General features: G+C 44.7%; 11 protein-coding genes across 11 annotated transcripts; 5 read left to right on the top strand and 6 right to left on the bottom strand.

The window, feature by feature from the left end:
- Nucleotides 1-90: 90 nt before the first annotated feature.
- TREMEDRAFT_61835 (uncharacterized protein) lies at nucleotides 91-1,904 on the bottom strand (the record flags this gene model as incomplete). The annotated part of the gene is made up of 5 exons (XM_007004134.1): nucleotides 91-140; nucleotides 162-331; nucleotides 645-1,160; nucleotides 1,261-1,451; nucleotides 1,635-1,904. The coding sequence occupies 5 exons, from the start codon at nucleotides 1,902-1,904 to the stop codon at nucleotides 91-93; spliced, it is 1,197 nt and encodes a 398-aa protein (XP_007004196.1).
- Nucleotides 1,828-4,093, top strand: TREMEDRAFT_71512 (uncharacterized protein; the record flags this gene model as incomplete). Its single annotated transcript, XM_007004306.1, has 4 exons — nucleotides 1,828-1,888; nucleotides 2,764-3,025; nucleotides 3,121-3,694; nucleotides 3,740-4,093. 4 exons carry the CDS (start codon nucleotides 1,828-1,830, stop codon nucleotides 4,037-4,039), a joined length of 1,197 nt encoding a protein of 398 aa, XP_007004368.1. The 3' UTR covers nucleotides 4,040-4,093.
- A 1,110-nt stretch (nucleotides 4,094-5,203) lies between these two features.
- TREMEDRAFT_61833 (uncharacterized protein) lies at nucleotides 5,204-6,674 on the bottom strand (the record flags this gene model as incomplete). Its single annotated transcript, XM_007004133.1, has 4 exons — nucleotides 5,204-5,331; nucleotides 5,581-5,768; nucleotides 5,818-6,470; nucleotides 6,522-6,674. 4 exons carry the CDS (start codon nucleotides 6,672-6,674, stop codon nucleotides 5,204-5,206), a joined length of 1,122 nt encoding a protein of 373 aa, XP_007004195.1.
- Nucleotides 6,675-7,258: 584 nt separating this feature from the next.
- Nucleotides 7,259-9,101, top strand: TREMEDRAFT_29490 (uncharacterized protein; the record flags this gene model as incomplete). Its single annotated transcript, XM_007003769.1, has 4 exons — nucleotides 7,259-7,282; nucleotides 7,367-7,556; nucleotides 7,773-8,758; nucleotides 8,844-9,101. 4 exons carry the CDS (start codon nucleotides 7,259-7,261, stop codon nucleotides 9,099-9,101), a joined length of 1,458 nt encoding a protein of 485 aa, XP_007003831.1.
- Nucleotides 9,102-9,452: 351 nt separating this feature from the next.
- Nucleotides 9,453-11,311, bottom strand: TREMEDRAFT_61831 (uncharacterized protein; the record flags this gene model as incomplete). Its single annotated transcript, XM_007004132.1, has 4 exons — nucleotides 9,453-9,560; nucleotides 9,590-9,658; nucleotides 9,714-10,227; nucleotides 10,539-11,311. 4 exons carry the CDS (start codon nucleotides 11,309-11,311, stop codon nucleotides 9,453-9,455), a joined length of 1,464 nt encoding a protein of 487 aa, XP_007004194.1.
- A 194-nt stretch (nucleotides 11,312-11,505) lies between these two features.
- On the top strand, nucleotides 11,506-12,772 carry TREMEDRAFT_73716 (uncharacterized protein). The gene is made up of 2 exons (XM_007004305.1): nucleotides 11,506-11,608; nucleotides 11,823-12,772. The coding sequence occupies exons 1-2, from the start codon at nucleotides 11,536-11,538 to the stop codon at nucleotides 12,662-12,664; spliced, it is 915 nt and encodes a 304-aa protein (XP_007004367.1). The 5' UTR covers nucleotides 11,506-11,535; the 3' UTR covers nucleotides 12,665-12,772.
- Nucleotides 12,773-13,060: 288 nt separating this feature from the next.
- Nucleotides 13,061-14,259, top strand: TREMEDRAFT_30080 (uncharacterized protein; the record flags this gene model as incomplete). The annotated part of the gene is made up of 3 exons (XM_007003827.1): nucleotides 13,061-13,354; nucleotides 13,581-13,886; nucleotides 14,167-14,259. The coding sequence occupies 3 exons, from the start codon at nucleotides 13,061-13,063 to the stop codon at nucleotides 14,257-14,259; spliced, it is 693 nt and encodes a 230-aa protein (XP_007003889.1).
- A 164-nt stretch (nucleotides 14,260-14,423) lies between these two features.
- Nucleotides 14,424-16,390, bottom strand: TREMEDRAFT_43686 (uncharacterized protein; the record flags this gene model as incomplete). The annotated part of the gene is made up of 5 exons (XM_007003935.1): nucleotides 16,196-16,390; nucleotides 15,842-15,967; nucleotides 15,477-15,498; nucleotides 15,011-15,261; nucleotides 14,424-14,779 (listed from the first exon to the last, which is right to left on the bottom strand). Exons 1-5 carry the CDS (start codon nucleotides 16,287-16,289, stop codon nucleotides 14,424-14,426), a joined length of 849 nt encoding a protein of 282 aa, XP_007003997.1. The 5' UTR covers nucleotides 16,290-16,390.
- Nucleotides 16,391-16,603: 213 nt separating this feature from the next.
- On the bottom strand, nucleotides 16,604-20,124 carry TREMEDRAFT_43684 (uncharacterized protein; the record flags this gene model as incomplete). Its single annotated transcript, XM_007003934.1, has 4 exons — nucleotides 16,604-18,210; nucleotides 18,257-19,126; nucleotides 19,235-19,804; nucleotides 19,960-20,124. 4 exons carry the CDS (start codon nucleotides 20,122-20,124, stop codon nucleotides 16,795-16,797), a joined length of 3,021 nt encoding a protein of 1,006 aa, XP_007003996.1. The 3' UTR covers nucleotides 16,604-16,794.
- A 529-nt stretch (nucleotides 20,125-20,653) lies between these two features.
- Nucleotides 20,654-21,312, top strand: TREMEDRAFT_56799 (uncharacterized protein; the record flags this gene model as incomplete). The annotated part of the gene is made up of 1 exon (XM_007003966.1): nucleotides 20,654-21,312. A coding segment is annotated over exon 1 (449 nt), but the record flags the coding sequence as incomplete, so codon positions are not given.
- A 1,620-nt stretch (nucleotides 21,313-22,932) lies between these two features.
- On the bottom strand, nucleotides 22,933-26,041 carry TREMEDRAFT_43682 (uncharacterized protein; the record flags this gene model as incomplete). The annotated part of the gene is made up of 8 exons (XM_007003933.1): nucleotides 22,933-23,070; nucleotides 23,300-23,482; nucleotides 23,594-23,679; nucleotides 23,865-24,278; nucleotides 24,423-25,027; nucleotides 25,160-25,470; nucleotides 25,767-25,957; nucleotides 26,011-26,041. The coding sequence occupies 8 exons, from the start codon at nucleotides 26,039-26,041 to the stop codon at nucleotides 22,933-22,935; spliced, it is 1,959 nt and encodes a 652-aa protein (XP_007003995.1).
- Nucleotides 26,042-26,215: the final 174 nt, after the last annotated feature.

The raw sequence follows: 26,215 nt of genomic DNA, 5'->3' as shown, positions 1-26,215 counted from the left end.
AAGCAATTTTCCACCATATTCGATACACACTTCACAATTCAACGTACAGATATGTAACTCAATCATATACAATATTTCGTATGTGATGATCTATGAAGAAGAGATTGAATGATAGATATCATAAATCACCCCTAATTGTGCTGGTTGTTGTACTAACATACCTCTCCATTCTCTCATTGAATCCACAGTGAACGCCACGACATCTTCTCGTATGTCCGAAGGTAATGGACCCAGGGGAGAAAAGACGGGTTTTGAGGGAGCTGAAGAGGAAGGAGGAGAAAATAAAGAAGAGAGGACGATAAAAGTACCTGTTCTACCTACTCCTGCGGAACTGCATCCTCAGCTTTTTTTTCACGCATATCAAGTGACTTTGCAACTTCAACTTTTCACTCATCATAAATGACTTTCATCCCCATGACCAATTTACCATTCTATCTGTTTCCCTTCTATATCATATGAGATAAAATGATGGGATGAGAGAAACGATTATACGGACGATTGGGTATCACGAAACTAACGAATGAAATTTCCACTGAAGAAAAAAGTGATATGAGCGTATATGAACTTAGTCAAAGGGGTAATGAACAATTGTAGGAATAGAAATGTGATTTATACTTGTGGAGAAAAAGGAATTAAAAACATACCAATGTACCCATACTTCACATTTATCTCCACCTAATTGTAATCTTTTCTCTCTGACAGTTTGGATCAACTTGACCAGAGATTTCACCCCTTGACCAGAAGGTATCCCATGATCTGGCCAACCATGAAAATGATAGTGCCATATTAAAATTTCTTCGACCTTCTTCCCGGTTGTCGATGTTGTAGTGGGTGATCTGATTTCTTCTCCCATTCCAAACGTGGATGATGATGTTGATATTCCAGTTTGTTCACCTTCTTTGTCATTTGACGTGAGAGTGGACAGTCCATTCTTCGCACCCAATTTATCTGTTGATGTGGATATCGATCGTCCGTTTGTCTCGCCCACTTTATCGTTGGATATTGATGATGATGAAATAGGGGAAATGGGTCGGAGAGAAAGTAAAGATATGTCCGTTGATAATTCTTTCGAAGATTCTACGGATTCTCTACGAAGGGCTAGACGAGGGAGATGAGACGATTTAGGGGGTTTAAAGATAATTGGAGATGTACTCGTTTCCCTAACATCAATTATTGTCTTCAAAGACTGGGGCTTGGATATTCTAGTCAAGTGTGAGTGAGTGTTGACCGGTGGAATAGTCGAGATGATGAGAAACTTACGGAAGATAAGGATCAGCTTTTGGTCGACCATTTTCCTCCCATCCCGTCAATTGGACAATGATGGCTGATTTATGTTTCCCCTTCTTCTCCACCTGTATATGTGGGATTGCTTGGAGTAAAGAAGGTTGTTTTGAAGCTGATTGGGAATAGATAGCGTAGAAAAATGAATGTTGCGATTCTGGTGGAGGAGCCTAAACATCAGTATTTTGTTCGTTCCCCTCCGCTCTCAATATGCTCATGGAATCACCATCATTCCTACCCAAGATCAACTATCGTCCTTGTTTGACAACCACTATTACCATACCAATCTCCTTTAGTAATGTTAACCACGAAACATGTACATGTCGAATGAGATGATGAACGAAATTACTCACCTGAGCTGCAACCCACCAACCTCCCTTGGAATCACAAACCACATTGGCATTTAAATACCCATCATCATGCACCACTACTGCCGTCCTGTCATAAGCCAAGATATTAGAATATCGATTATGTTTCTTATTACGAAGAGAATTCATAACCGAATAGAAGATTTGTTCTGGGGCTCGATGAGACCTAGGAGCCGAGATGGTCATTCGAGCTTGTTCACGTTCTTGTAGGATTTTCCATACTTTACGGATATGTTCAGGTGTGGGTGTGGTCATATTTGATTATGTGATCCAGTAAGGTCTGATGTTTCTATGATCCGTAGCTAGAAGTCGAGAAGAATTCAGACGAGTGGTTTTGTGTGACATGCAACTTGGAGATATGTATGCCTGAGGTTGAAGGAGAAGGGAGGGAGGACGTTCTTTTCATCAACGCTCCGTTTGTCTCATAGCCTAAGTTACTAATCGGGTATGTGCGACTCTGTGTGAGCTGGTGCTACTTGAGAATGAAGAGATGAGTGAGGCAAGATGCAAGATGCAATATGCAACACAAATGCATGTGATGGAAACGATATTAAGTACAGTAGAGGTAAAGGATAGGTGAAAGAAGGGACCAATCGGACGCAGTTGATATGAGAAAATCCGAACTTTCCGAAGATCAAGAGGCGTAAAGAGGACGTTGTGACTTTTCTTTCCTTACTTTCATTGTCACTGTCACTTTGTCCCCATTATATGACCTCGTTCTCGCCGCTCTTGCGGCATTCTCTATCTCGTCTGAAACCCATAATACCTCCTCGACTCACTCTACGTTCACTTACCACTTTTTCCGCCCGACCTCCAACCCCCTCAAACCCCTTGGTGAGGTTCTTCGATCGTTCACATCCCGTTCAAAAAATAGGAACAGAGTTTTTCTATCCTTCTTCACAATGTCGATTTTATCGGTATCATTCACGTTCACTTCATACCTCTGTTACTTCTCATAATCTTTCTCCCTCACTCCATTCAGCTTCGCTTGCTTCTTTAACATCATCGACAATATCATCCACTTCCCCATCACTTTCATCGACACATCTCCCACAACCTGACTTCTCTCATACCGATCGGACGATCCCCTCCTCCCTCCCCACATGGTTACTAGGATGTTCCGCTCTAGTCTTCGGTATAGTGGTCATCGGTGGTCTCACTCGTCTTACCGAGTCAGGTTTAAGTATAACCGAATGGCAACCTATCACAGGTATACTCCCTCCTATAGGTGAAGATCAATGGGAAGCGGAATGGGAAAAATATAGAGTATCACCAGAGGGAATATTGTATAATTCTCAGATTGATATGGGAGAATTTAAAAAGATATTTTATATGGAATGGGGGCATAGACTGGCTGGTCGTGTACTCGGTATTGCGTGAGTTTTGTCTCTCACACGATCGGCCTTGGGCAGTTCGTACCCCTCGACCCTCCCGGAACTCAAGGAAAATCATTGCCACAGCTGACATCTAGTTTCATCGTACCTACCCTATACTATCTCTCTCGCTATCGTCTCCCCCGTTCTCTTCAGACAAAACTCCTCGCTATCGGTCTCGGTATAGGTTTTCAAGGAGCACTAGGATGGTACATGGTTCAATCCGGTCTCAAACCCGAAATCATCGAGGATAAAGCTCCAGCTCGTGTATCACAATATCGTCTAGCTGCTCATTTCGGTGCTGCCCTAGCTCTCTATATCGGCATGCTACAAACTGCTTTAGGATTACGACAAGATGTGAAACTTCAACGTCAACTCGACAATATCCCTAAAATCATGTCGATGTTGAAAATACCTCAAGTGAAAAGATATAAAATGCTCGTTCATTCTTCTCTCGGACTAGTCCTCTTGACTGCCATAAGTGGAGCTTTCGTCGCTGGTTTAGATGCGGGTTTGGTATACAACGAATTTCCGATGATGGGTGAAGGGTTAGCACCTCCCTTGGATGAATTGTTAGATAAAAGATACTCGAGAAGAGAAGATGGTGGGGATAGATGGTGGAGGAACATGTTGGAGAATCCCGTAACCGCTCAATTCGATCATAGAGTTTTGGTAAGTCAATCAGATCTCCTGTTGTACAACTCAGCTGACGATTAGGCAACGACAACATTTGGTCTCTTACTATCTCTTCCTCTGATGGCCCGACGGGGTACATTATCGACCATACTGTCAAAATCAACAAGACGAATGGCCATGTTGACCGCTGCGGCAGCCATCACCCAGGTCACGTTAGGAATCACCACACTCTTATACCTCGTCCCTGTTCCTCTGGCGGCGTCTCATCAAGCAGGTAGTGTGGTGCTGGTAACGTGTCTGGTGGGATTGGCTAGCACCTTGCGAAGACCGAGTAGAGCTTTGAGAGCTCTGATGACTGTCAGAATCGTCAAACCAAACTAGCATTGATTACACGAAGAAACTTTAGCATCACTCCTCATGCATTCCATAGAAGGCGATCTCGCTATCACATCTGCGCCAATGGCAAGCTTCGATTGTATGCCGAACGTCTCAAACAGTCAACGATACAACATCCTGTCTGACCTTGGCAATACTAGTCCCACCACCCCTCTAAAAATCTCGCCATTCCTTTCAAAGCCCGTGAGAGACTACTATCGGCGAATATATGAACTTCATTCACACTAAATTCGGTTGGGCCGTGTTGCGGATGCTGTGACTGTCCCAGAAGTCCCTGTAGGCTCTTGGCCGATGCGGCATCCAATACGGACAGAGTCTCGATGTCTGTAGCAGTCCCCGTGATCTCTGTACTTGAAGTGGCTGGCTCTGTCAGAACATGCTTCTCGATCGTTCCCGTCCGTAGGGGCTCCTGGTCGTTTACAACAGAATTCGACTCTGACCGGGGCCGAGTGATGAACTTTATATCGGGGGAATGGGTGACCTGCTCTTGATTCACATCAACATCCCATGTGACAATATGTAGCTTGATAATGTCTCCAGTATCCTCCCGTCGAATATCGACTGTGCCGTGGAAATCTTTAGAGGCATCTGTGATGTCGGCTTCATGGTCTGGTAAGTCGATCCTCCTTCTGTCAGAAGTTTCTACTGCATCACGGTCAGCCTCAGAGGGACTGGACAAGGGGCGGTGGAGAATAACGGTAAACCTCAAGGTCTTGGGGTCATCAGCTTGGAATCCTCATCGGTAAGGCTGACAGAGCAAGTCTGATCATAAAAAACTCACCGCAGTCTGTTCGATTGTAGAGATCGTCCTGCGGACAATCCGGATAGTTGCTGTCGGCGACGGGGTAACGGAAGTAGGGGAGACCTGTGACACGGATTCGTGATTAGTTTAGAGACTCGAGTCAAAATGTGTCAATGTGAATTGTTGAGTCGCGGATGAGTGAAGTACTTCTCTTATAGAGTATGAAGAGTGATGAGAAAGTGTGAGCCTCTAGCACAGCCTCGAAGTCGATACAACGGTACGACGTGAAATGTGCTTCGAGGGAGTTGGTTGAATGAAAGGGTCTCTTCCCTTCTATATCCCTCACCTTCATAATGGATGTTGAGAATCTTCGGTTATTGTCCTTGAGGATATTCACCGCCCCTTCTCTAACCCCAAAGGCCAGAGGCCGTTTTTCGGATGTTGAAAGCCAAAACGAAAGTCAACGAGGTCATCGACGTTGAGGACGTCGATGGGGCGATGGCACCAGAAGGGAGGAAATACCACGTCAGGACAACTTTCATCAGGCGACATTGATGGTCAATAGTTGCTTGGAAACGACGACTTGAATTTGACATCACACCTTTGGCCTTTGGAGTTCCGGAGGCGGGAGGTTGTCGGATTAGTCGGGGTCGTCAAGGAATTTCTCGTATCCCACAATCCAGAATCGCCTCATGCGACCATGGACTGCATGCTGCAGGATCCTCAGCCTCTTGGGCCTGATATCTATGCAAGTCTGATGGATATCAAGTCTGTCAAAACGGACCGGCTCTGAGCTTCATCAGACCATCAGCAGCACCTCTCATGCATTCCATACTATGTGATCTCGCTATCACATCTGCGCCAAAGTAGTCACCCCATAACGCGCGGTCCTCCGTTGTTATCAGACAAATCCGGTGAAAAGGATCGAGGGTACAGTACTCTACGAGTACTGTGTTAGGATGTGTCGGGTCCCTGAGTATAGTCAGCAGATACGTGCTCAAAAATAGCGGGATCGGGGGACCACGAAGCTCGTCCGAGCATCGGGACAGTACAAGTAGCATATCCGAATCTCCTGAGAAGCCATTCGAGGTTATTCCACGCCTTTTGCGAGACGCTGTTCGCTTCCTGGCAGACAGGGCCATCTGAAGGTACATTAAGCTGTTCCACCGAAATGTCAATGATGTAGTGCGGGGGGTGCTGTGACTTCCCCAGGAGAGTCTCGAGACTCCGAACGGAATTGGGGTCCAAGATATATTCGGAGTGGTTTGAGGCAAATCCATGTGTGTTTAACATAGTGGGCTTCTGAGTGATTCCCCTCCAGAACTCCGCATCATTTGTCAAAGCCGTTGTGTTTTCCATTTTGGCCTTGAAACTCAACAAATCATCAGGGGCCTCCCACGCTCTTGTCGCTTGAGCATCTGTAACTGTTGACGCGATGATACGAAGTGCCGTGATCTCTCCATTCTGCTGTCGGATCTTGATTGTGCCGAGACTCTTCGCTCCACCAATCTGGAAGCCAACCGTATCGACGGCCGTAGCATCCTGTAAGTCGATTTTGCTCGACTCATAAGGCTTCACTGCATCATTATCGGACGAGTCGTTGGAATGCGGCTCCAAGTGATCAAGAACAACGGTGAAGGTTACTTCCTTGAACACATCAGCTTGGTAAGCTCTCTGACATAGTAGTGACAAGATGGAAAGTAGATCAAATCATCAGACACTCACCACAGTCGTCACATTCCACACGTGTTCCGATTTATTTTCATGACCTACAGAGCCATTCCGTTCGTCATTGCTTAAAAGGTGGAACGTCCTGCGAACGACTTTGATAGTTGCTGTGGGCGATAATGGAGCAGTAGTAGGGAGGACCAATGACATGAAAGCTTTGAGTTAGCCTGGAAGCAAGAAGTAAGATGAGTCAATGTGGATTTTCAGTGGCAAATGAGTACAGCAGTCCCCTTACATAAACAATCAAGGGTGATGGGAAGATGTGATTCTCTAGCACAGCCTCAAATTCGGCCCAATGGAACGACGGTCAACGGGCTATCGAAATCCTCTCGATGGGAAAAGTTGTTCATGAAAGGGACGTCTCCATTGAGGCTATATATCACTTTCTCACTAGAGATTCACAATCGTCGCTCCATTGTGTCGTTGGGGGTATCCACGCTGGCGCTGCATCTCCTGTCCCCGAGGCCGAGAAAGCGCTTGTCGGATTGTCAAAAGACGAGGTAAAGTAGAACGTGGTGTAGGTTGCGAGCCAAGAAGTGTGGCATGAGCCGGTGCCACCCTTCGGAGATTCTCGGCGATTTCGATCAGGTGGTGGGATTCTTTGTCTGAAATCTGCTCATAGCTTGTTACTAGGTGCTCATACAGCCATACAGCTAGCTACAGCTGCGACAAGCTTCTCCAGAGCAGTCATGACAAACGAGATGGAGTCAGAGGCGTCAACTTCCAACGCCGCCATGGCGGAATACGACCTCACTCAAGTGAGTTTTTCGTTCTGTCCACCCCTCTCCGATCAAGTCGCACAGACGGAGGGTTGGCCAAGAAAGATATCGGCTGACATATAGAAACTCATCCCACATCTGGATAGACATCTCGCCATTCCTCTTCTCAATCATCTGGTAGACGCTGGTATCTTCCCACAGGAGAAGTTGGCAAAGGCGCAGTATGACCTGGTGAAGGGTACCAACATGGTGGATTATGTTTCTCAACTGTATGATTTGGTCAAGGATCAGTCTCCCGCCCCTGAGGCTCGTGGTGAGTCGTGATGCCCTGTCTCTTCACTCTGCTCAACATACATCACTCACACGCTCCTCTTCTTCTTTTTCTTTCATGGAGGACAACGTCAGGACTCGGCGTTGGGTGCAACGGAAGTGAGGCGTATGTGTGCCCTTCGATTCCCGTGGGCGATAGAAGCAAAGGGTTTTGATGTAGTGAAGGTGTGGATCAGCTAACCTGGCCCAGACTTCGAAGCTCTTCGTAGTCAAGCGACACAACGATATCAAGACCTTCAGGAAAGAGTACAACCTGTGATGAAAGTGATTGAAGATCCTGACGCCGTCGCCAAATTACGTTCCGGTCTTGATAAAGAGAAAAACCTCGAATTACTAAGTAACGATTATGACATCTCCCTTGATCAAATCAATCAACTGTATCATTTCGGTCAATATCAATATTCTGTTGGACAATATTCCGACGCTGCCAGTTTCTTATATCACTTTCTCATCTTTTCCCCGAATCACGAACTCAACATTTCCGCTCATTGGGGTAAACTCGCTTGCAACATCCTAGGAGGAGAATTTGAAGCTGCCGCTAGTGAAGTGAAAGATTTACGTGATATCATCGATAATCCTCATGGAACTAAATTGGCGAAACCATTGAATCAACTTCAAGCTAGGACATGGTTACTTCATTGGAGTTTGTTCGTATTTTTCAACCTCGAAGGTGATGGAACGGGTTGTCAAGCTCTCCTCGATATGTTTTTAGCTCCTGCTTATTTGAACACTATACAAACTTCTTGTCCTCATCTTTTGAGGTATTTAGTGGCGGCCGCTATAATCTCTCGAAGAGCTCCAAAACCCGTTGGGGTGAAAGGGAATAGAGATCATGTGAGGGAATTGACGAAAATCGTTCAGATGGAGGAATATCAATATACCGATCCAGTCACTAGATTCCTCAAAGATTTATTCACGGATTTCGACTTCGCCAAAGCTCAGGATAGGTTGACAATAGCGGAGAATGTTGTGAGGGCGGATTTCTTCTTGAGTGGATTTGCGGATGATTTCGTTGAGAATGCTAGATGGTTGGTCAGTGAAGTGTTTTGCAGGGTACATCAGAGAATTGATATTGGTGATTTGAGTAGGACGTTGAATATGTCAAATGAGGAAGGTGAAAGATGGATCGTGAATCTCATCAGGGATTCGAGAATCGGCGTTGAGGCGAAGATTGATTTGAAATCGGTCAGTCAAACTCCTTACTCAACGTTGATTCTTCACCTATTCATCTCTCATTATTCTGAGTGAACGTGAAAGAGCTGACCGGAAGAACATGCTCCACATAAGTCGACCATACACCACCCCCACCGCCTATTTGATCGAAACCACCAGGGGATTGACATTCCGGTCTCAAGCTATCAACATGGCCATGGCCAGTCCTGATCAACAACGGTCTGGAGAAAGAGGTGAGAGAGGAAATCGGGGTGGTAGATCTGGACGTGGAGGGACCAGGACAGGGGGTGGAGTAGGGGTCAGACCCGCGGTCACGGCCACGACGGCGGCGACGGAGACGGAAGTTGCGGCGTAGATTATGTCGGAGAAGATATCTCGAGAATGCGTGGTGGGTTCGGTCATCTCAAATTTGACTTAGGTTGCATCTGTCTTTTGATAGACCTAGCACGCACATATGTATACATTGCATCAGGTCTGCATGGGGTCAAAGTCCCGCTTCTCTCATGCGTGATGACGTTTGAGACATGGCTAGTTTGTGATTCGTTGAGGGAACCAGTGGGAGGACAGGGTTATGAATCCAAACATTCGATGCATGATGCGAATAGAAAGCTTAACATGTCTGATCTTGTTTGTGGGTAGACTACAGAAGAGGGAGAGATTTTGATCTTGTATCAAAGTTGGTATCAAACCACATGACATGGTGTATTCACTTTGCCTGCTGTGCCCACTTACGTCGACCAGCTACTAAAGCGGCTTGTTCTATAGTCCAAACGACAGCTTTGATCCAATTGAATAATTCTTTAACTGCTTCTTCCTACTTGATCAGCTCTTCCTCTCTCTCACAAACACTTTCCCTTCCTTTATCTCGCCATCTTTCAACTGCTCACAACCACCATCATCATCTTGAAATTTCTTATCATGAGATCCGGATAGGTATATCTGAGAAAATGAAAAGAAATAAACTTACTAATCTCTCCGGATCTTCTGATAATGGTTTCATCTTTACTTCCAACTTTTCCTCGTTCAAATTATCTTTTCCTTTTTCCAACTCTCTCAAAACAGCCATTTTACCTAATACATCATTGAACAACTTTGTTTGTTCTTGTTCGTTACTCTTAACTTTACTTCTATACCTAGTCTCTTGTTTTCCATTCCATAAATCTAATGAAGTGGAATATGTATAATCATATTTATCACTACCACCGTCAAACCTTGCAGCTTCTGCCATTGCTTCTGAATCTAATAAAATAGCTTGATCTTCGTCCATTTCCTCTTCATCATCATCATCATCTTCTTCCTCTTCTTCGTCGACATATTCTAAAGATGCATGATGAGAACATGGTTCGTGGATTGGATGAATGTGAGCTGAAGAATGAGAATGAGGGTGAGAATGATTTTGGATTTCGTGACAGTTACACATGCAATCACCTGAACATTCTTCGTCGGAATATTCATAGTATTCATCTTCGGAATCGTAATGACTGAAGTCAGTAAACCACTATGCTCCCACTTGTTGTCTGAAAGAATTATCATTACGAGTGACAGAACTTCGTACTGTTCGGGAGAGACTCGAAAGAAGTTACAGCTTATAGAAAATAGTGAGCCGTAGACGTCGGTAGGGCAAGGACAGGCAAGAAGAGGGCGGTGATGAAGAAGACCAGAAAGGAAAGGCGGGTTAGGGAGACATGATAAAATAGCAAGGGACATGTCGAAAGAAAACTTGAGGCGGGACAAAAGGGAAAGAGGTAAGAAGATCAAGTGGAAAGAAAGAGGAACATGTATCATGACTCACTGTTCTTGTCCACAAGTACATAAATAAGATGCTCTAACCGATCCACTACCACTCCCACTTCCACTAGCCTCTCCATTGGTCTTCGTCATACTAGCCACATCCTCTTTATAACCTTTCAACTCCTTCTGCATCTTTACCAATTTAGCTTTTTCCCTATCCAAAGTTAATTTCGCTTCGAATAACGCAGCAAGACTAGAAGGTAAATCTATCGATCCTCCAGCCGCCACAGAATCAGTCATACCAGGTACAGTCTGACCGTTCATGGCAGCTGCTAAACCTGGATGATCTAAAACACTAGGATCGAGACCTGCGGCAGCACTGGCAATAGCTTCAAGTTGAGCTTGTGGTGGAAACATTTCAGAAAGACGATCGACTTTGTTTAACGCTCTGGCAGTTCGATCATGTACAGCTTGGGCGTATTTACCTAGAGATGCTAATGTTGCGTGAGATACGTTGGTGCTTGATCCTGCTTGAGTGGGGGGATGAACATGTGAGTTTGTATGATCATGATTATGATTATGGGTATGTGTATGTGAATGTGAGTGATTATGAGGATGGGAATGAGAATGTGAATGTGAATGAGAATGAGAGTGGGGATTTGGATTTGCATCTGGATTTGGATGATGAGATTCAGATTGAGGGGTGATGCTAGGAGCGAGGTAGGGTAAATTCGTTTGATCGGTCCATGGTTGTAACGGTTGTGTTGTCTGTGAAGATTGAGTCGGACGACGAGGAGGTGGTCTACGATCTTTCCGTAGTTTTTGACGACCCATTTTGTATGACTCTAGATGATGTATAAAGTCGATAAGAGAGATATAGTGGAAGGATATCACAGTAGTTTATAGCGAGTTGTTAGAAACCTCTCCGATCCCACGTCACTTTAAATTTCTTTCGTATCACTCTCACTTTCAACTTTCCTGTGACTTTTTTTCAAAAATTACACTAATGTCATGCATCAATACAAACAAGAATAAGTATCAAACATAACGAGAAGAAGATGACAAGTTCGAAAGAAATTGTATTACCTGTGAAAAGAGAGAAAAGGATAACAGTTCTCATTTCTGGTTCTGGTAAGTTGACTTCTAACCTTCTACCCTTCCTACCTCATCCTATCTTTTTGAACTTTATTTTCTCGTCCTATATTCTTCCTTCCCTTCAAACCACATGACCGTTCATCCCTAATTCTCTCTCTCACCCCACAACGTATGTCATGAAACATTCTTAAAATGACGGTGTATACGGAAAGTGTATAACATTCCCAATAGAGACATTTCTAACGAATAGGAACAAACCTTCAAGCTCTTCTCGATGCTTCCAACTCTTCCATTCTACCAGGTCGTATCACTCACGTCATATCATCCCGATCTAAAGCTTATGGGCTTATTCGAGCATCTTCTCAAAATCCCCCAATCCCAACTACCATCATTGCCCTCAAAACGTTTTTATCCCGAAACCCCGGTTCTACGAGAGAAGATTATGACGTCGAAGTCGCTCGTTTGGTTCTTACCAACAAACCCGATCTGGTCGTTTTGGCAGGTTGGATGCATATACTCTCCGACTCGTTTCTTGACATTTTGAATGGTGTACGAGAAGCTCCTTCTGCTCCGACATCATCATCACCTAAACCGGAAAGTTCAAATACACAAACTGAACCTATACCTTCTGTCTTTGATGGGGAAACGGATACGACTTTTTCTTTCAATCAAGAGACTGAAATAGGAACATTACCCTTATCTTCTCTAGGAGAAGATATCATCGATTCTCTTTCTAGAAGAGCGACTATCGCAATGGCGTCAAAGAGGGAGAAAGAGGAGATTGAGAATTATCAAGGAGAAATTTATTTTCCAATACCTATCATCAACCTTCATCCTGCTTTACCTGGTGCTTTCGATGGAGCTAATGCTATCGGAAGAGCATACGAAGCTTTTCAAAAAGGGGAAATAAATAAAACGGGTGTGATGGTACATAGAGTGGTCAGGGAAGTTGATAGGGGAGAACCTTTAGTAGTTAGGGAAATAGAAATGAGAGTGGGGGAAAGTCAAGAAGAATTAGAAAAGAGGATACATGAGGTTGAACATGAGATTATCGTGGAAGGTGCGAAGAAGGTATTGGAGGGGTTAACTTAAAACCCATCAGTACGAGTGGGAGTAGTAGACTATACGAGTGCTGTGCTATGCTTCTGGGTAACTTACTTGATCTGGAATGATCAGCGGAAATGAATTACATACTACTCTTCATGCATAGTTCGGAGGCAACTTCTTTTCATCTTTCAAAAGATATTCCACTCGTAGATTTAGTCTCTCGTTGCCTTATTCGGTCACTCGGCCTTGAGGTCAGCACGACTACGGATATCCTTTCCTGGAAAGGATGAGAAAACGATATAAACCCCTTTCTTTCGACTATCAAGCTCTGACATCTTCATAACTTACATCTCCCTTCTAAAACTACTTGATACTTTTAGGCCTACTACTACTATTTCTAACCCTAAAAGCAGGATCCCACGACCTAAATAAACGTTCAAAATGTCACAAGTACCTTATCCCTACCCAACCTCGAATTCAGAACTCATCAAACTTCTCAATCTGATCCCTCTTTTCGAAGGAGGTTTCTTTTCTCAAACCGTATACCTCGATACGGCACCTTCGACCGATACGAAAACCAAAGAGATTTCCTGGGGTCCAGCGGTGGACATATTGGCTGATACGAAAACCCAAGGGGAATTTCTTCAAGGTGATAGAGTTCCAGCGGCCACACAGATTTTTTATCTTTTGACTTCTGAGCAATATAGAGGTAAGATGCATATGAACGAACATGCCGTGAGTGATTTCTTAAAATCAAGCTTAAGTATTCATTTCAATCCATCCATAAATTGTCATATGTAATCATCAAATAAACTTTTCTTTCTTTCTTTTTCGATCCACGAAGAATGTTTTAATCACATCACATATTTCACGAACTATAAGTAAAGCTTACAAGTTATTTGATTTTTTGATCTTTTGTCATGTTTATGCATGAAAGTCGACGGAACACTGACTGCTAAAGACGTTTCATACACATCATCAAGGTCGTTCACTTTACACACTCATTCAACCTCCTTCTTCAACCGAAGAAAAACCTAAGATTCACAGAGTTATCGTAGGTCCTGATATCCAAGCTGGTGAATTACTTCAATTATACGTTCCTGGACATTGGTGGAAAGCTTCTGAAATACCTGAAGAAGATTTATTATTGTTAGATTCACCTACGGCTGAGAAAGAGGGATTGAAAGATAAGATAGGTTGTTTGATTTCTGAAGTCGTCGTTCCTGGTTGGACCATGGGACAACATCAATTTTTAGATATTGAAAAGGTGAGTTCGAACTGCCAATCATTCACTACATCTTCTCTTGCAAATGAGTAAAATCACAATGAATTTTCATAGGGTTACTCGTCATGTATTCCACTTGCTTCTCTCTTCTTCGCCTCTTCTCTTCTCCACGTACCTTTGCTCTCAATGTTCAGTCCCGATATTGACACACCTCCACCTTTTGTGGTGAATAATCAAAGACGGGTTATGACAGGTGTCGTTGGAATGGGCGAGAACGGAATTTGATCCGAAGAACTTGAAGAACTATCATGCTAATTCCCAGCTCAAAGCATTATGGAACGGTCAACCCGATTGGGAAGAATTCGAAAAATACACTCGTGCACCTGAAGGAGTAGCAATTCCAGATAAAGAATGATCGTTTCAATCTCAAAAAGTGTCGGATTATCTATGTCAAAGGTAAAAGGAAGAAAATGTCAGAAATCTAGCTGTATTCGTGCTTGTTCTTATATAGCAATGTCGCAATGAATGTTCTTCATATTTCCCCTAACATGACAATATCTGACCTTTTTACCACAAAATTTAACGTCCTTTCATCCAAAGTTCCACTTGTTCTTGTGATACACCATCTAAACGATGTAAGAGATAATCCACTTCGACATCTTTAGTCAAAGGGATGACATAATCCCTGTACATACTTACCACCTGTTCCATGTCAATCTTACCTTTACGATCAGAAGATTCTACCACTCTTCCATCCGCGTCCATTTCACCTCCGTACACTCTAGCTTTGTTGGCTAATCGGACGAGGAGTTTCGCTTCGACGGCGGGTTTGGTGATTAAATCCGCAAGGGCTTGGGTGTTAGGTGGAGTGGAGAGGATGTGAGGGATGAAATCGTGTGGCGCGTCAAGGAATTTAGATTCGGATACGAACATTCCTATGGGTGAGTATCTCTACCTCACACGATGTTCACACTCAACACATTGAGGTTCAGGACTGTTACAACCCATCGACTTATCGAAGGCCGAGCCGAAGCTGAGTGGTACGTTTTCCTGCAGGCCATGTGTCAGAGGTCATAAAATGGCAATGAGTTTAGGAAATAGAGCGGGGAAAGCGAGTAAGCAGGGAACAGGGAACAGGGCTGAGGAGAGAGGGGAGAAACACATACCAAAATGTATCCTCCTACTCAAAGCCTGTAGCACCTCAACATCCCTAGTAGCTGCACTCCCATAATTCCCATCATCACCAGGAGCACAAATCCCGGGTGAAATTTTATTCACGTAAAATTCCAAAATACGGGAATTGACATTGACGCTCGGATGAGTAGCCGCTGGTCGGTGTAGTAAAGAAGGGTATGATTGAGGAGCTATTATAGGTTTTGGTAGAAAGTTGAGAGGTGTGAAAGGGTGTTCGTCGGGACTAAGGGATCAGTTTATAGTGGAGATGTTCAGTCATATTCATCCCTCATATCCTACAGTGACAACCGTATCTGGCCTGTATGGAGGATGCGAGCAGACGATCCGTCGACTCTCGACTCCATGAAGTGAGCGAGCGAGACGAAGGTCATTCTTGTCGGCGGAATGGATGAACGGTTGGGGACACAGAAGGAGGAAGTAAAGGGTGGAGAGACGAACCTGGTGTATCTCCTAGCTTTGGCTAAAAGATCAGCGTCAATTCATAGATCGACCATACCACATCGAGAAGTGGGTCCCCACTCTATCTCAGCCCCTCACCAGGGATCACCAGATAAGTTGCAATCAATAATCCAAGATCTGCCGAATAACAATGCCATAAGATAGATCACCTCATCTTTGATCCACCACTCCGGCACCCAGATAGTTCGCAGGTATCATCTCATGTTTGAAGCACCATGTAACCGCAACATATGGCTTAAACCTTTAGGATTGAGCGCTGCTTGGGCTTTAGGGGCGTTAGGGGTTGAAAATGATCATATAGTGAGAAACATAGAGTGTGCGAAAAACAACCTTGAATGACTCACCGTGAAAACTCTCAATCTCAAATAAAAACCATTGCAACCAACTACCGTCAAATTCTAATTCAGGTCGGAATGCACCCGGTTTATAGATTTTTTCATTATGAGCGAATTGAGCTCTTTCAATGAGGACTTGAATGGAATTAGTTTCGAGACCTCCTTCAAGCGTTACAAGTCAAGAAGAAAAGTTTTGATGCGGGATGATGAAGAAGAGGACGATGTGGTTGGAGTTCACGAAATTTTGTTCATTGTCTTCAAAAGATGGAAGACAGGAAGGTAGAAGAGTCACAGAAGTTGAAGAAAGAGGAAGATGGAGAAGGAGAATGAGGAGGAGTAAAGAAAAGAAAAGAGAAAACTAACGGAATATGATAGTATCTTCAAGTCTTATAAGTTGATTTCGAATATGATCCAATGATAATAATTCAGAAACAGGTGCACCTGTTGTAAAGTTCATTTTCTTCGTTATTTTACTCTTTTATCGGTTTTAACAAGCTTTTTCACTTTTGTTATAGTACTATATGACTATGTATATTGAAGTTCGAACTAGAGATGAGCAAGGTCAGATGTGAAAGAGAGACTTGTGCAACTGCCAGAGTTGCAGAGTTCCAACTCAGGGTCAGGCTCCTTTCCGTTTTAGCCGCGCCAACCACACACCTCCTAACTTTACTAGTGACCGCTTTCATCGCCGAGACCACTGGGTACTGGCCAGAGGGTTATCGTGCAGTAACATTACCCAGGGCTAGGGTACGAGACATGAGATCTACTTTGCAAATGACCAATCTCAACATGCATATATAATAAGTCTGACCGAGTTACCCAAATATCCCTCATGTACCTTTTAGTAGTACAATTCCTTATCCTTGTCTTCGATAGCAATCCGAAACCCTCTCCGCGCTCTCACCCATCTTTAACACTGACCTGATTCTTCAACTGATAGTCAATGGAACAAGAAAACTGATTCATTTCCGGTCCACTGGTGGACCCATGATGTTCGCTACCATATCTTTATTCCATTTACCCGGATTATTCTGAACCCCTTTTTCCTTTTCTTTCTCCTTGTCCTTCTTGCCCCCTGTAGACTTTTCATTCTCTTTATCCTTGTCCTTATCTTTATCTCTGGATCTCAGCATACTCTTACTCGCCATCGACATGGATCTCCCAAATCCTCCTAATTTCGATTTATGAGGACTTATCTCGGTCTCTGGTATTCCCGGAATCGGAATCTGAGCAGAGATTGACCTATTACCAGTCGGGATGGGTTGAGTTAGATATTGTTGTTTTTCTGGTGGTTGAGGTGGAGTCGAGTCAGTTGGACGTGTAAAGTTGACTGGATTGGGGGGTAATCTACCTCCGGATGGATGAGCCGTATGAGGTTGATCGACCAGGGAAGAAGATCTTATATGAGGATTTTGAACAGACATTCCTCTCATTTCTCCTTCACCTCTGACTTGACTATAATTCTCATCCCAAGGAACTTGTGAAGGTCTTGGAGGTCTTGCAGGACTAGGACTAGTTTTGACTTCAGTTGGGAATTGTCGTCGTGTAGGGGTACTTGTGCCTGTTTTTGATGGAGTGGGAGGACCGGGATGAAGGTTCATGGGTGAATCAACAATGTCCATTTGAGAAATACCAGTCAATACTTGATAAGCGCTTGAGAATGATGGTGAAGCAGGTTCGGCGCCAGGTGGTAGTGATAAATCAATCATCTGAGATTGAGATAAATTAGAGTGTCCACTGGAACCTCTTTGATGACTTTTGACCGAAGTGGAGATAGGTGGAGGAGGACTAAAAAGGTCTTTCTGACTGTGAAACTGATTCCATGGTGCAGATTGATCCTGCTCGACAGCAGAGACGATATCCCACCATCCGGCAGATACAGAGGTAGAGAGTTCACTTTGCTCATTGGTATCGACGCCAGTGGTCGAGGTCTGAACGTGGGAGCTCGGAAGGGTTTGCGTTTGAAGAGGAGGTATTGCCATTGGAGATGGAAGAGGTGACAGTCTTGCAGGTTGTAATGTCGGAGTCGCCTGTCGTGGGGGAGGGACGATACTTGCCCGAGACTCGATACCGATATCTGAATCTGACGACGAGTCAGAGCCCGAATCTTCATATGTTCCTTTACGCATGGGGAGCGAAGCAGATCGATTATGTTGCAGTTTTCCCAGTGAAGGTGGCATGGCAAGCATAGCAGTATCGCCATTGTCGGGTCGGGGAGAGCTAGATACCTCTGTATGAGATTGAGCTCGTCGATGAACGGACGGAGTTTTAGAGATACCTGATGGAGTGGGAGTGAGATAATGTGATGAGGATGGGGCTGGACGAGTGATTTGTTCTCTGACAGCGGCGAAAAGGCTGGCGTAAGACCCATCGGGAAACTACGTCTATCAGTCAAGTTCATCAACGGTCAAGAAACTGACGAACCCTTTTAGCCACACTGTCTAGCAGATTTGCAGTCCATTTGGTTGTTTCCTCTAGGGAAGCACCTTCGTTCTCTAATTTTTCCTTCTCATTCTCTATCAACTCTTCAAGTACCTCCAACGCAGCAGCATCGTCCAATCTGGGATTGACATATAAAGCCGCGGTCGTCGATTGAACCGTGGGTTCCCGGAAAGGCACTTCATCTGGATCTGGCGGAGCGGGTAGTATGTCAAGGTATGATTCGATAATACGAGATGGCAGAGGGGATGGCGGAAGTACGAACGACCTTCTCAGAATCAAGAAAACCGGTATGAGTGTTTGGGCTAGAGATGATGTCGTTTGTTTCCCAGAAAGACAGAAAGTAGCCTCTATATCTCCCAAATCTTTCCCTAACTGATCCCGTCCCGATTTAACCCATTTGGTTTTGAGAATGTATTCGCGCTTCTCTCTGGTAAGATACTCTGAAACAAGCTCCATGGCGTAATTGGCGATAGGATTGGGATCCGGTGGAACGGCTTGCATTTGTGAAGGAGGATTGAACAAGGGTGGTAAGGCAGACATGGGAGTGACGGGGGATGACATATTGGTCGATGTGGACATGGGGCTAGATTGTCCACGACGGGAGAAATATGATTTGTCGCCTGGTGAGAAGTTGCCGTGAGTGGGAGTGAGGGGTTGACCTGAAGATACGTGAGACGAAGCAGCGACTGCTCCGCCCACTTCTACGTCTCGGATGAATGTGTGTAGCAGTTTGATGCAGGCCGATTTGGAAGGAGCGGGAAGAGGGATCTGGTAATAAGGTCTAGCTGGAAGGGATGTGCGTGCTTTGGCTGATCTGAAAGCTGGTCGGAGAGCTCTTCTGGATAACATTGTCTGTCGGTCAATACTTTATCTACTATTCGGTTTGTAGATCGATCCGACATGGCCGAGACAACATCCGAGACAGCATTTTTATCCCACCTTATCAGAAGGCAGACTTACTAAATTCTCCACATACTCCAATTCTTTCCCCACTCCCCATCTTCCTTCTCCAGACACTCTCCTCCTAATGTGTTGTACCAACATCCTCTCTGCATCGGCCACCGTCAATTCCTTCAACTGATCCGCCATTTCCTGCAAGGTAAAATAGCTCAAACTCATCCGCAGTGACAGAATCAACATCAACCCCAACTTCCTCGGTTCATCCAGTTCGTCAAGCTCGCTCCTCCTTCTCACAGTCTTCGGACTGACACCCGCTCTCAAACCATCTTCAATCTCCCCCAAACGTTTTGATATTTCCTCAAAACTGTCTCTTCCCAAAGTACCCTTCCCACCTTTCCCAGGTCTCTTATCTTTTAACTTGCCCTCGCGCATGAGGACATATTCCAATATCACTTCTCTTGAGTGTTCTATCGATGGTGTGGGAACTGACAACAGATGATGAAGGACAGTAGCTGGTGAAGCTGAACGAGCAAGAGGGAACGGACCCATAGGTGGAGTCAAGTCAGAAGGTTGGGGTACATTGGTGACATATCGTGCGCGGTCAAATGCTCCGCTAAGCCGAGGAGGAGCCTTACGACGTCAGCATGAGGTGTACGTGACTTTTGGAAGCGAGGTAGTGGGAATCTTTAGATATGTGGGGCTCGAAACTGAAGGGCGTAGGGAATGAATGGGCGGTGTGTGTGGGGGAGGGGGGGGGATATGAAGAGTAAGACAAATATACGTACTCGATCTTCTAATTCGGCGAGTCCGACCGATACGTCGAACAATGTGTCCCCTTTAGATCGACGATGAAGGATCCATTCTTCTATCCCGTCGACAGCTTGTTCACTCGAAGTCTGGGAAGACCCTATTAGGGCTACGAGGTGGGGAGGTAGCGTAGAGGGTGGCATATCGGGAATGGTCAAGTGATGTAATAATGACTATCGTGTATGTCTATCTTTTCAAGAATATGCGTTTCGGGTTATCAATGGAATGGAATGTGGGGGTCAGAGAAGGAATGTGACATGATCATGTGGTTGTTCTTTTTGAGAGAAGCGGGGGGCGATGACGGTTACACCAGCCGAGAGATCAAGAAAAACGTAATCACAATGTTTTAAAGCTGTTTCTGATTCAGACGGATTTGTTTTAAAGGTGAAATTGATTCGAACAGATCAAACCAAGTCTCGGTGAGGGGCTGACTGGAGAGTTTGGGGAGGAAAAGCATAGGAAGTACGGCGGTACGGCGGTTGGCCGGTTGGCGGTTGGGGGGTGGGTGGGAAAGGTCAAAGGGGGGTCAAGTCCGATATTGTCAGGCACGGTACAAGTAATCTTTCCCAATGTGGCACTGTGGCACTCACCCCCCAACTGCCACCATGCCACTGCCACTTTTTGCACACACACAATCGCGTTGGTCTATTCCTCTACGCACATCTTCAACCAAGTCACTGAAACAATACACTCACAAAATATATAATCAACATGACCACTTTCGTACCTTCTCCAAGACGTACCAGAAGTCAGGTAGCTTCCTTGAAATCCGCAAATCCTTCAACTACCATGAACACCATCACTCCCACACCTACCACCAGCAGCTCAATACCGCGTTTGAAATCCAGTGCTTCACTTCGAATTCCCAAACCTACTCCTACCGCCTCCACCACAACGTCCATCCTTCCCACTGAGAAGATCACTCCAAGCGCTTCTATCAATAATGGAAAACTTCTGAGGAAGTCTAGTGTTCGGTCGATACGAGCCGCACCAAGACCTGTTTCCTCTGTTGGGGACGTCAATCCCCCAAGTCGTTTAGGTCGAACTATGAGCCGAATACGGCGAGATGTAGATCCATCTCCTCAAACCATTACCACTTCGTTGAAGACTTCAGATAGAACTCCTGGTTTTAAAGAGGAGAAGTCAATAAACCGAGATGAACGGGTGAAAGACCCGGGAAAGACAGAGGAGAAAAGAGTTGCGAGAGGTCAAGCGACGAACGAGGAGAAGGAGGAAATAGACAAGTCACTCCAAAGAATCCCATCATCACTAAAAATATCTTCCAAACCTTCTCAAACGTCTCTAAGATCTCCTTCTAAACAAGCACTCTCAACCGCTCGGACCGTATCCTCCTCTTCACTCCTCACGTCTACCTCGACTTTACGAAACATTCACGTACCCGCTCCTTCCCCTTCACCCACACCTTCCATCGGTACTCCATCAAGAATCACACCTTGTCCTCCTAGGAGGACGTTCGTTCGTCCGAAACTTCCTACGAAGGGAAAAGGATCACCTTTCAAACCTCTCAAACCCAATATTGTTGATGATAAATCACAGTCCACTTCCCTCGCCGAATCACCAGTGTCTCCTGTTTCGAGAGTGAAGGTGGGAAGAAAGATTTCATCAGAAAGTAAACGAAACTCGTCATCCGCAGAAGGGACAAACGGTATCTCTAGAACGATCACTGGAACTCCTATCTTCCCTCGATCAGACAACATGACCAATACATGTATACGTATAGTCAACAGGGACATCCCTCTTTCCCTCAGACCGGGACACATCGATACTCCTCTCGTATCTAGAACCCCGACGCCCAATACAATCATCGATCACTGCATCCAGCCTGGATTATCGACCACTTTGAGGGATACAGATATGTTCGACACTCCAGGAAGACTATCAGATCTTTTCTCTCCTTGCAAAACTTCCCCTGCTCCACCACTTCCCTTTCCAAGCACCACCTCATCGTTTCAACCTGTTCTACCTTCCATCCTCCTCGAGACGGATTACAACGGCGATGCTTCCCAATCTATCGATTCCCTCTTGTCTATCCCCCAACCTCAAAGTCTGTCGACCTCAGGCACAGCATTGGAATCGAAGACGAATGTCTCTGGTTCATCGGATATTCCAAACGACCACCTCGCAGAAGTGGAGAATACTGAAAAGGATCTCCCCCTCATAGACAAGATGGACCATGTTGAACAATCACTCCATCTCAGAAACCAAGTCAAAGCTGTATTGGAAGAAAGAGCTGTCTTAAAGTCGGACCTACAATCTCTCCAAGTAACACTCCGAGACAAGATTCAAACATCTTCTCTATTGAGCGAAGAGCTCCATCGGGAGCGTGCAAGCTGGGAAGGACTTTTATCTGGTGAGAGGGAAACATGGGAGGGACGTCTTACACGAGAGAGAGAAACTTTTCGGCAAACGTTAGAATATGAAAGACGATCATGGGACGAAAAGTTGGAAAGGGAGAAGAATACATGGGAACAAAGAGTAGATGAGGAGATGAAGGTATGGAAGGAGGATTTAGATAAGGAGAAGGAAAAGCTTGAGATGGTGAGGTTGGAAAAGGAGGAATGGGAAGAAGGGAATCGGATGAGGGATCAAGTGGAAAAAGAGAATAAAATGCTCAAAATGCGTTTGGTCAAATTTCAAATAGATTCTGTGGTGAAATCTATAGAAGAAGAGATACAGGATAATTATCGGTATCGTGAGGTATTGGATGTTGTCAGAAGTATGATGTGATGTTTTTTATTGGTTTCCACTTTGTTGTCGCATTTTCATATCACATATGAATTGATGGAGTGCATTTGATAGATGTACAAAATTACAACGGAACACCCAAAAATTGACTTCAGCCGGGATATTTAGAGTGTCGATTGAGAAGTTTGGAATAAGAAGTAGACCTTTGAGATGTTGCAAGTGAAGAAACAAAATAGGGTGGAAAATCAAGAACTGAGAAGAGCTTGAACTATATGATTCACTCGTAATTGACGTAAATCCGTATAAGTTTGGCCGCAACCTACGAACAAGATAGGTTGACCTGTGACGTACGTCATTGATAATGCAGCTCCGACTTTATCGTCCTGTTCATTAGTCTTTGGCATACCCAGTCATATGCAAGTCATTTGCATCCAAACGAGGTTTCCAGATGAACAATCATAGAAAGGAGAGAACCAGTGCCATCGTTTAAAACCCTCGGATCAAGAAGAGAGGGATCGAGTGATTTCGAAGGAGGGGCTTGGCTAAACGGAAAGGGCGGAAAAAGGAGAAGAGGTGAAGGATTGATATAGAGAAAAAAGAATAATTACTCACGATCGTATCGAACTTTGTCAAAATTATCCCATCTATCCCTCTCTTCCTCTGTGTTCCACCTATCCCAGCAGCGGAAAAATCTTTCAATGCACGATCAAATTTCGTCAATTGATCCACTGCTTCGTTCCCCACCAAAGCCTCGCCTACGAAGATGATCTTATCCGGGTCATTGACACTGACGAGCTGGACGTAAGTATGTTGTCTATATATGTTTTGAGGTTTTCAAAGGTGCAACGTTGGATGAAAATGAAGTATGAGTAAGCGGGGAAGACGAGAGGAAGTATTTTGACATACCTTTGCTAATGCTCTCATGAGAGGTTCGTTGTCTTGCATACGACCAGCAGTGTCAATTAAAACTACGTCGAAACCTTGTTCTTTGGCTACATATTAGTCTATTTCAATTGCCCGCTTGCTTACATCTCTCTCAGACGGCTACAGTGAGTTTCCACTCAAATGAAGTGACCTGTGTCGAGGAAGGAAAAGAGAGGCGAGGAAAGAGCTGTGAGGGGCCACTGCAATCGATCATATGAGATGGAAGTAGTGAAGAGACCATGAAAGAACCCACCATACGAAATAGCATCTTTCGCTATCCCAGCAGCATCTTTCCCATATCCTCTCTCAAATAACTCTACCTTCTTTCCACCTTCCCCAGCTAAACCCATCTCATCACCTAATGCACCAAGATTACGTACATGCACCCTCAGTTGTTCCACCGCACCACTCCGAAACGTATCGCAAGCAGCTATGAGTACCCTGAGACCGTTCTGCAACAGCCAGAAACAGACTTTAGACAGATTGGTTGATTTACCAACCCCGTTAACGCCGACGAAGGTGAGAGTGTAGGGTCCTGGGGAGGTAGAGAGGGAAGTGAGGGCAGACCGTTTTCTTTGAATTTCAAGGAGGATATCGGTAGATGTTCGAGGAGTGAGAACCCGGGTGAGTGAATCCGAGAGGGATGATTGGACTTGAGATTTGATGCCTGTCATGTCAATTTCCGATCCCTCTTAAGAGTATATTCGAACCATTGAATGAAGTCAGAGAAATTTCAGTGGCTATATGCAAGGAGGTGAATGGTTGACGTCAAAATGAGGATGCGGAAAGTTTTAATCGGAAGAAAACCCACTGGTCAACCCTGCTAACCTTTTACCAACCAAAGCAGCCCCAACACCTTCACACATCTTCTCAGCTATATCTTTCGCAACATTCTTCCCCATCAAATGTTTTTCCATTTCTCTCAACACAGGTCTCAGATCTTCTTCCGTCAAAATCTTTTTCCCAGTTAAACGATTCAACATATCACCCCATCCCACCTTCTTTTCCACCTTATCGGTTATCTTCAATTCACCTGTCACTCTAGCCAATATCTCTTCTTCAGTTGGCAATTCCGATCTCCCTAAATCCCAATCGGCTACCTCATATGTCCCTTGTTTGTTCCTTGTACCCATCGCAGCAGTCGAGATCAGGTCATCTGTCTTCACTGCTGGAGCATCAGAATGACCATTGGTCGTTGGAGCCGGAGCGGAATAATCAAATGAAGCCATATCTTCTGCTGAAACGACAGAATCTCCCCATTTACGCATAAGCTTTGCACCTGCGCTCGAGGGTGTTTTACGGGAAGGAGAAGAGGATACGGCCGATTCTCTCCCTCCTCTCGGTTTACGAGCTTTGAGTTTTGATTTGATAGCTTGAACGTTTTTTGAAATTTCTTCTGCTGTGACGGGTGTGGAACTTTCATCCGATAGACCCGGACCTGATCATTTAGCAACAATATCAAGAATTTCGACAAAATAGGCTTACTGGAAGTTTCCGAAACAGCTGCTTGTGTCCCTTTGAATGAGGTGGTATGTGTTCGTAAAGTACGTTTCGACTACAGAGTCAGAAAGACAAGACGAATGAGTTGACCGAAGAGTGTGGTAGGAAAAACCTACAGTATCTTGACTCTCACAATCTTTCAAACACCTATCAAAGATTCTGCCCCATTGTTGTATTTCGAGTTGTGTTTGTAACAACCGCAAGGCACTCTGAGAGATATGTTCAACAATGGCAGAACCAGAGTTGAGGGAACCGATCAAACCTTGGAGATATGTTTGAAAAAGGGACAGAAAGAGCTGTTTCGTTCTTGCTAACAGTTGAGGGATGTATGCCAAAGGTAGAAGAGCCGGGAAGACGACCTGAGTTCAGTGATGACTTCATAACGATACAGCAAATCCGGAACGTCTTCATCTAGTTTGTATGATCATACAACGAGTTTGAGTCTCTCCTAGTCTCCCATCAAGCCTTGATAAAAGCATATTATGACGTTTTTGTATACCGAGACGTCCAGTAACAGATTGTGATGATGTTCACATGCCCAGGGGGAGGGGGGTTTCCAGCGAAACTTCTCAAGCTCTGAGACTCAAAAGAGTAAGAGAGTAAGAGAGTAAGAGAAAGATATAGATGTTGAAAAGAAAAACACCAAGGGACTCACAACGAAAACTAGCCCTAATCCATTCTCCATAGTCCATCTCACACTATACCCATCTTTTTCATAACCTGTTTCCTCCGTTAAACGATTTTCGATAAACCCTTCCCTTACCAAAGCGTTGATGGGTGATGCGGTAGATGTCACCAAAGTGGAAAAAGCAGGAGTGAAAGATTTTGACCAAAGTACCAAACCGCCTGTAGAATCTATTAGCTTTTGATTTATCTCCACGATGAGAAGAGGGATATACTTTGATGAGAGATGGAAATATGATCTAGCATCGTTCAGACTTTCAACTCGATAACTACTACTAATTGCCTTGAAGCCGGACTTGATTACTCTGACACTTGTATTGCGAGCCACTCTGTGGTTGACCTGAGTATATGGTGATGGTAATGGTAATGGTAATGAGTGAGCCAAGATTGTAAATATTGGATTGACAGAGATAAGAAGAG

This window comes from Tremella mesenterica, assembly GCF_000271645.1.
Source record: "Tremella mesenterica DSM 1558 unplaced genomic scaffold TREMEscaffold_4, whole genome shotgun sequence".
NCBI classification, from domain to species: Eukaryota; Fungi; Basidiomycota; class Tremellomycetes; order Tremellales; family Tremellaceae; genus Tremella; species Tremella mesenterica.
The sequence above is the reverse complement of the archived record's forward strand: the minus strand, read 5'-3'. Positions and strand labels throughout refer to the sequence as shown.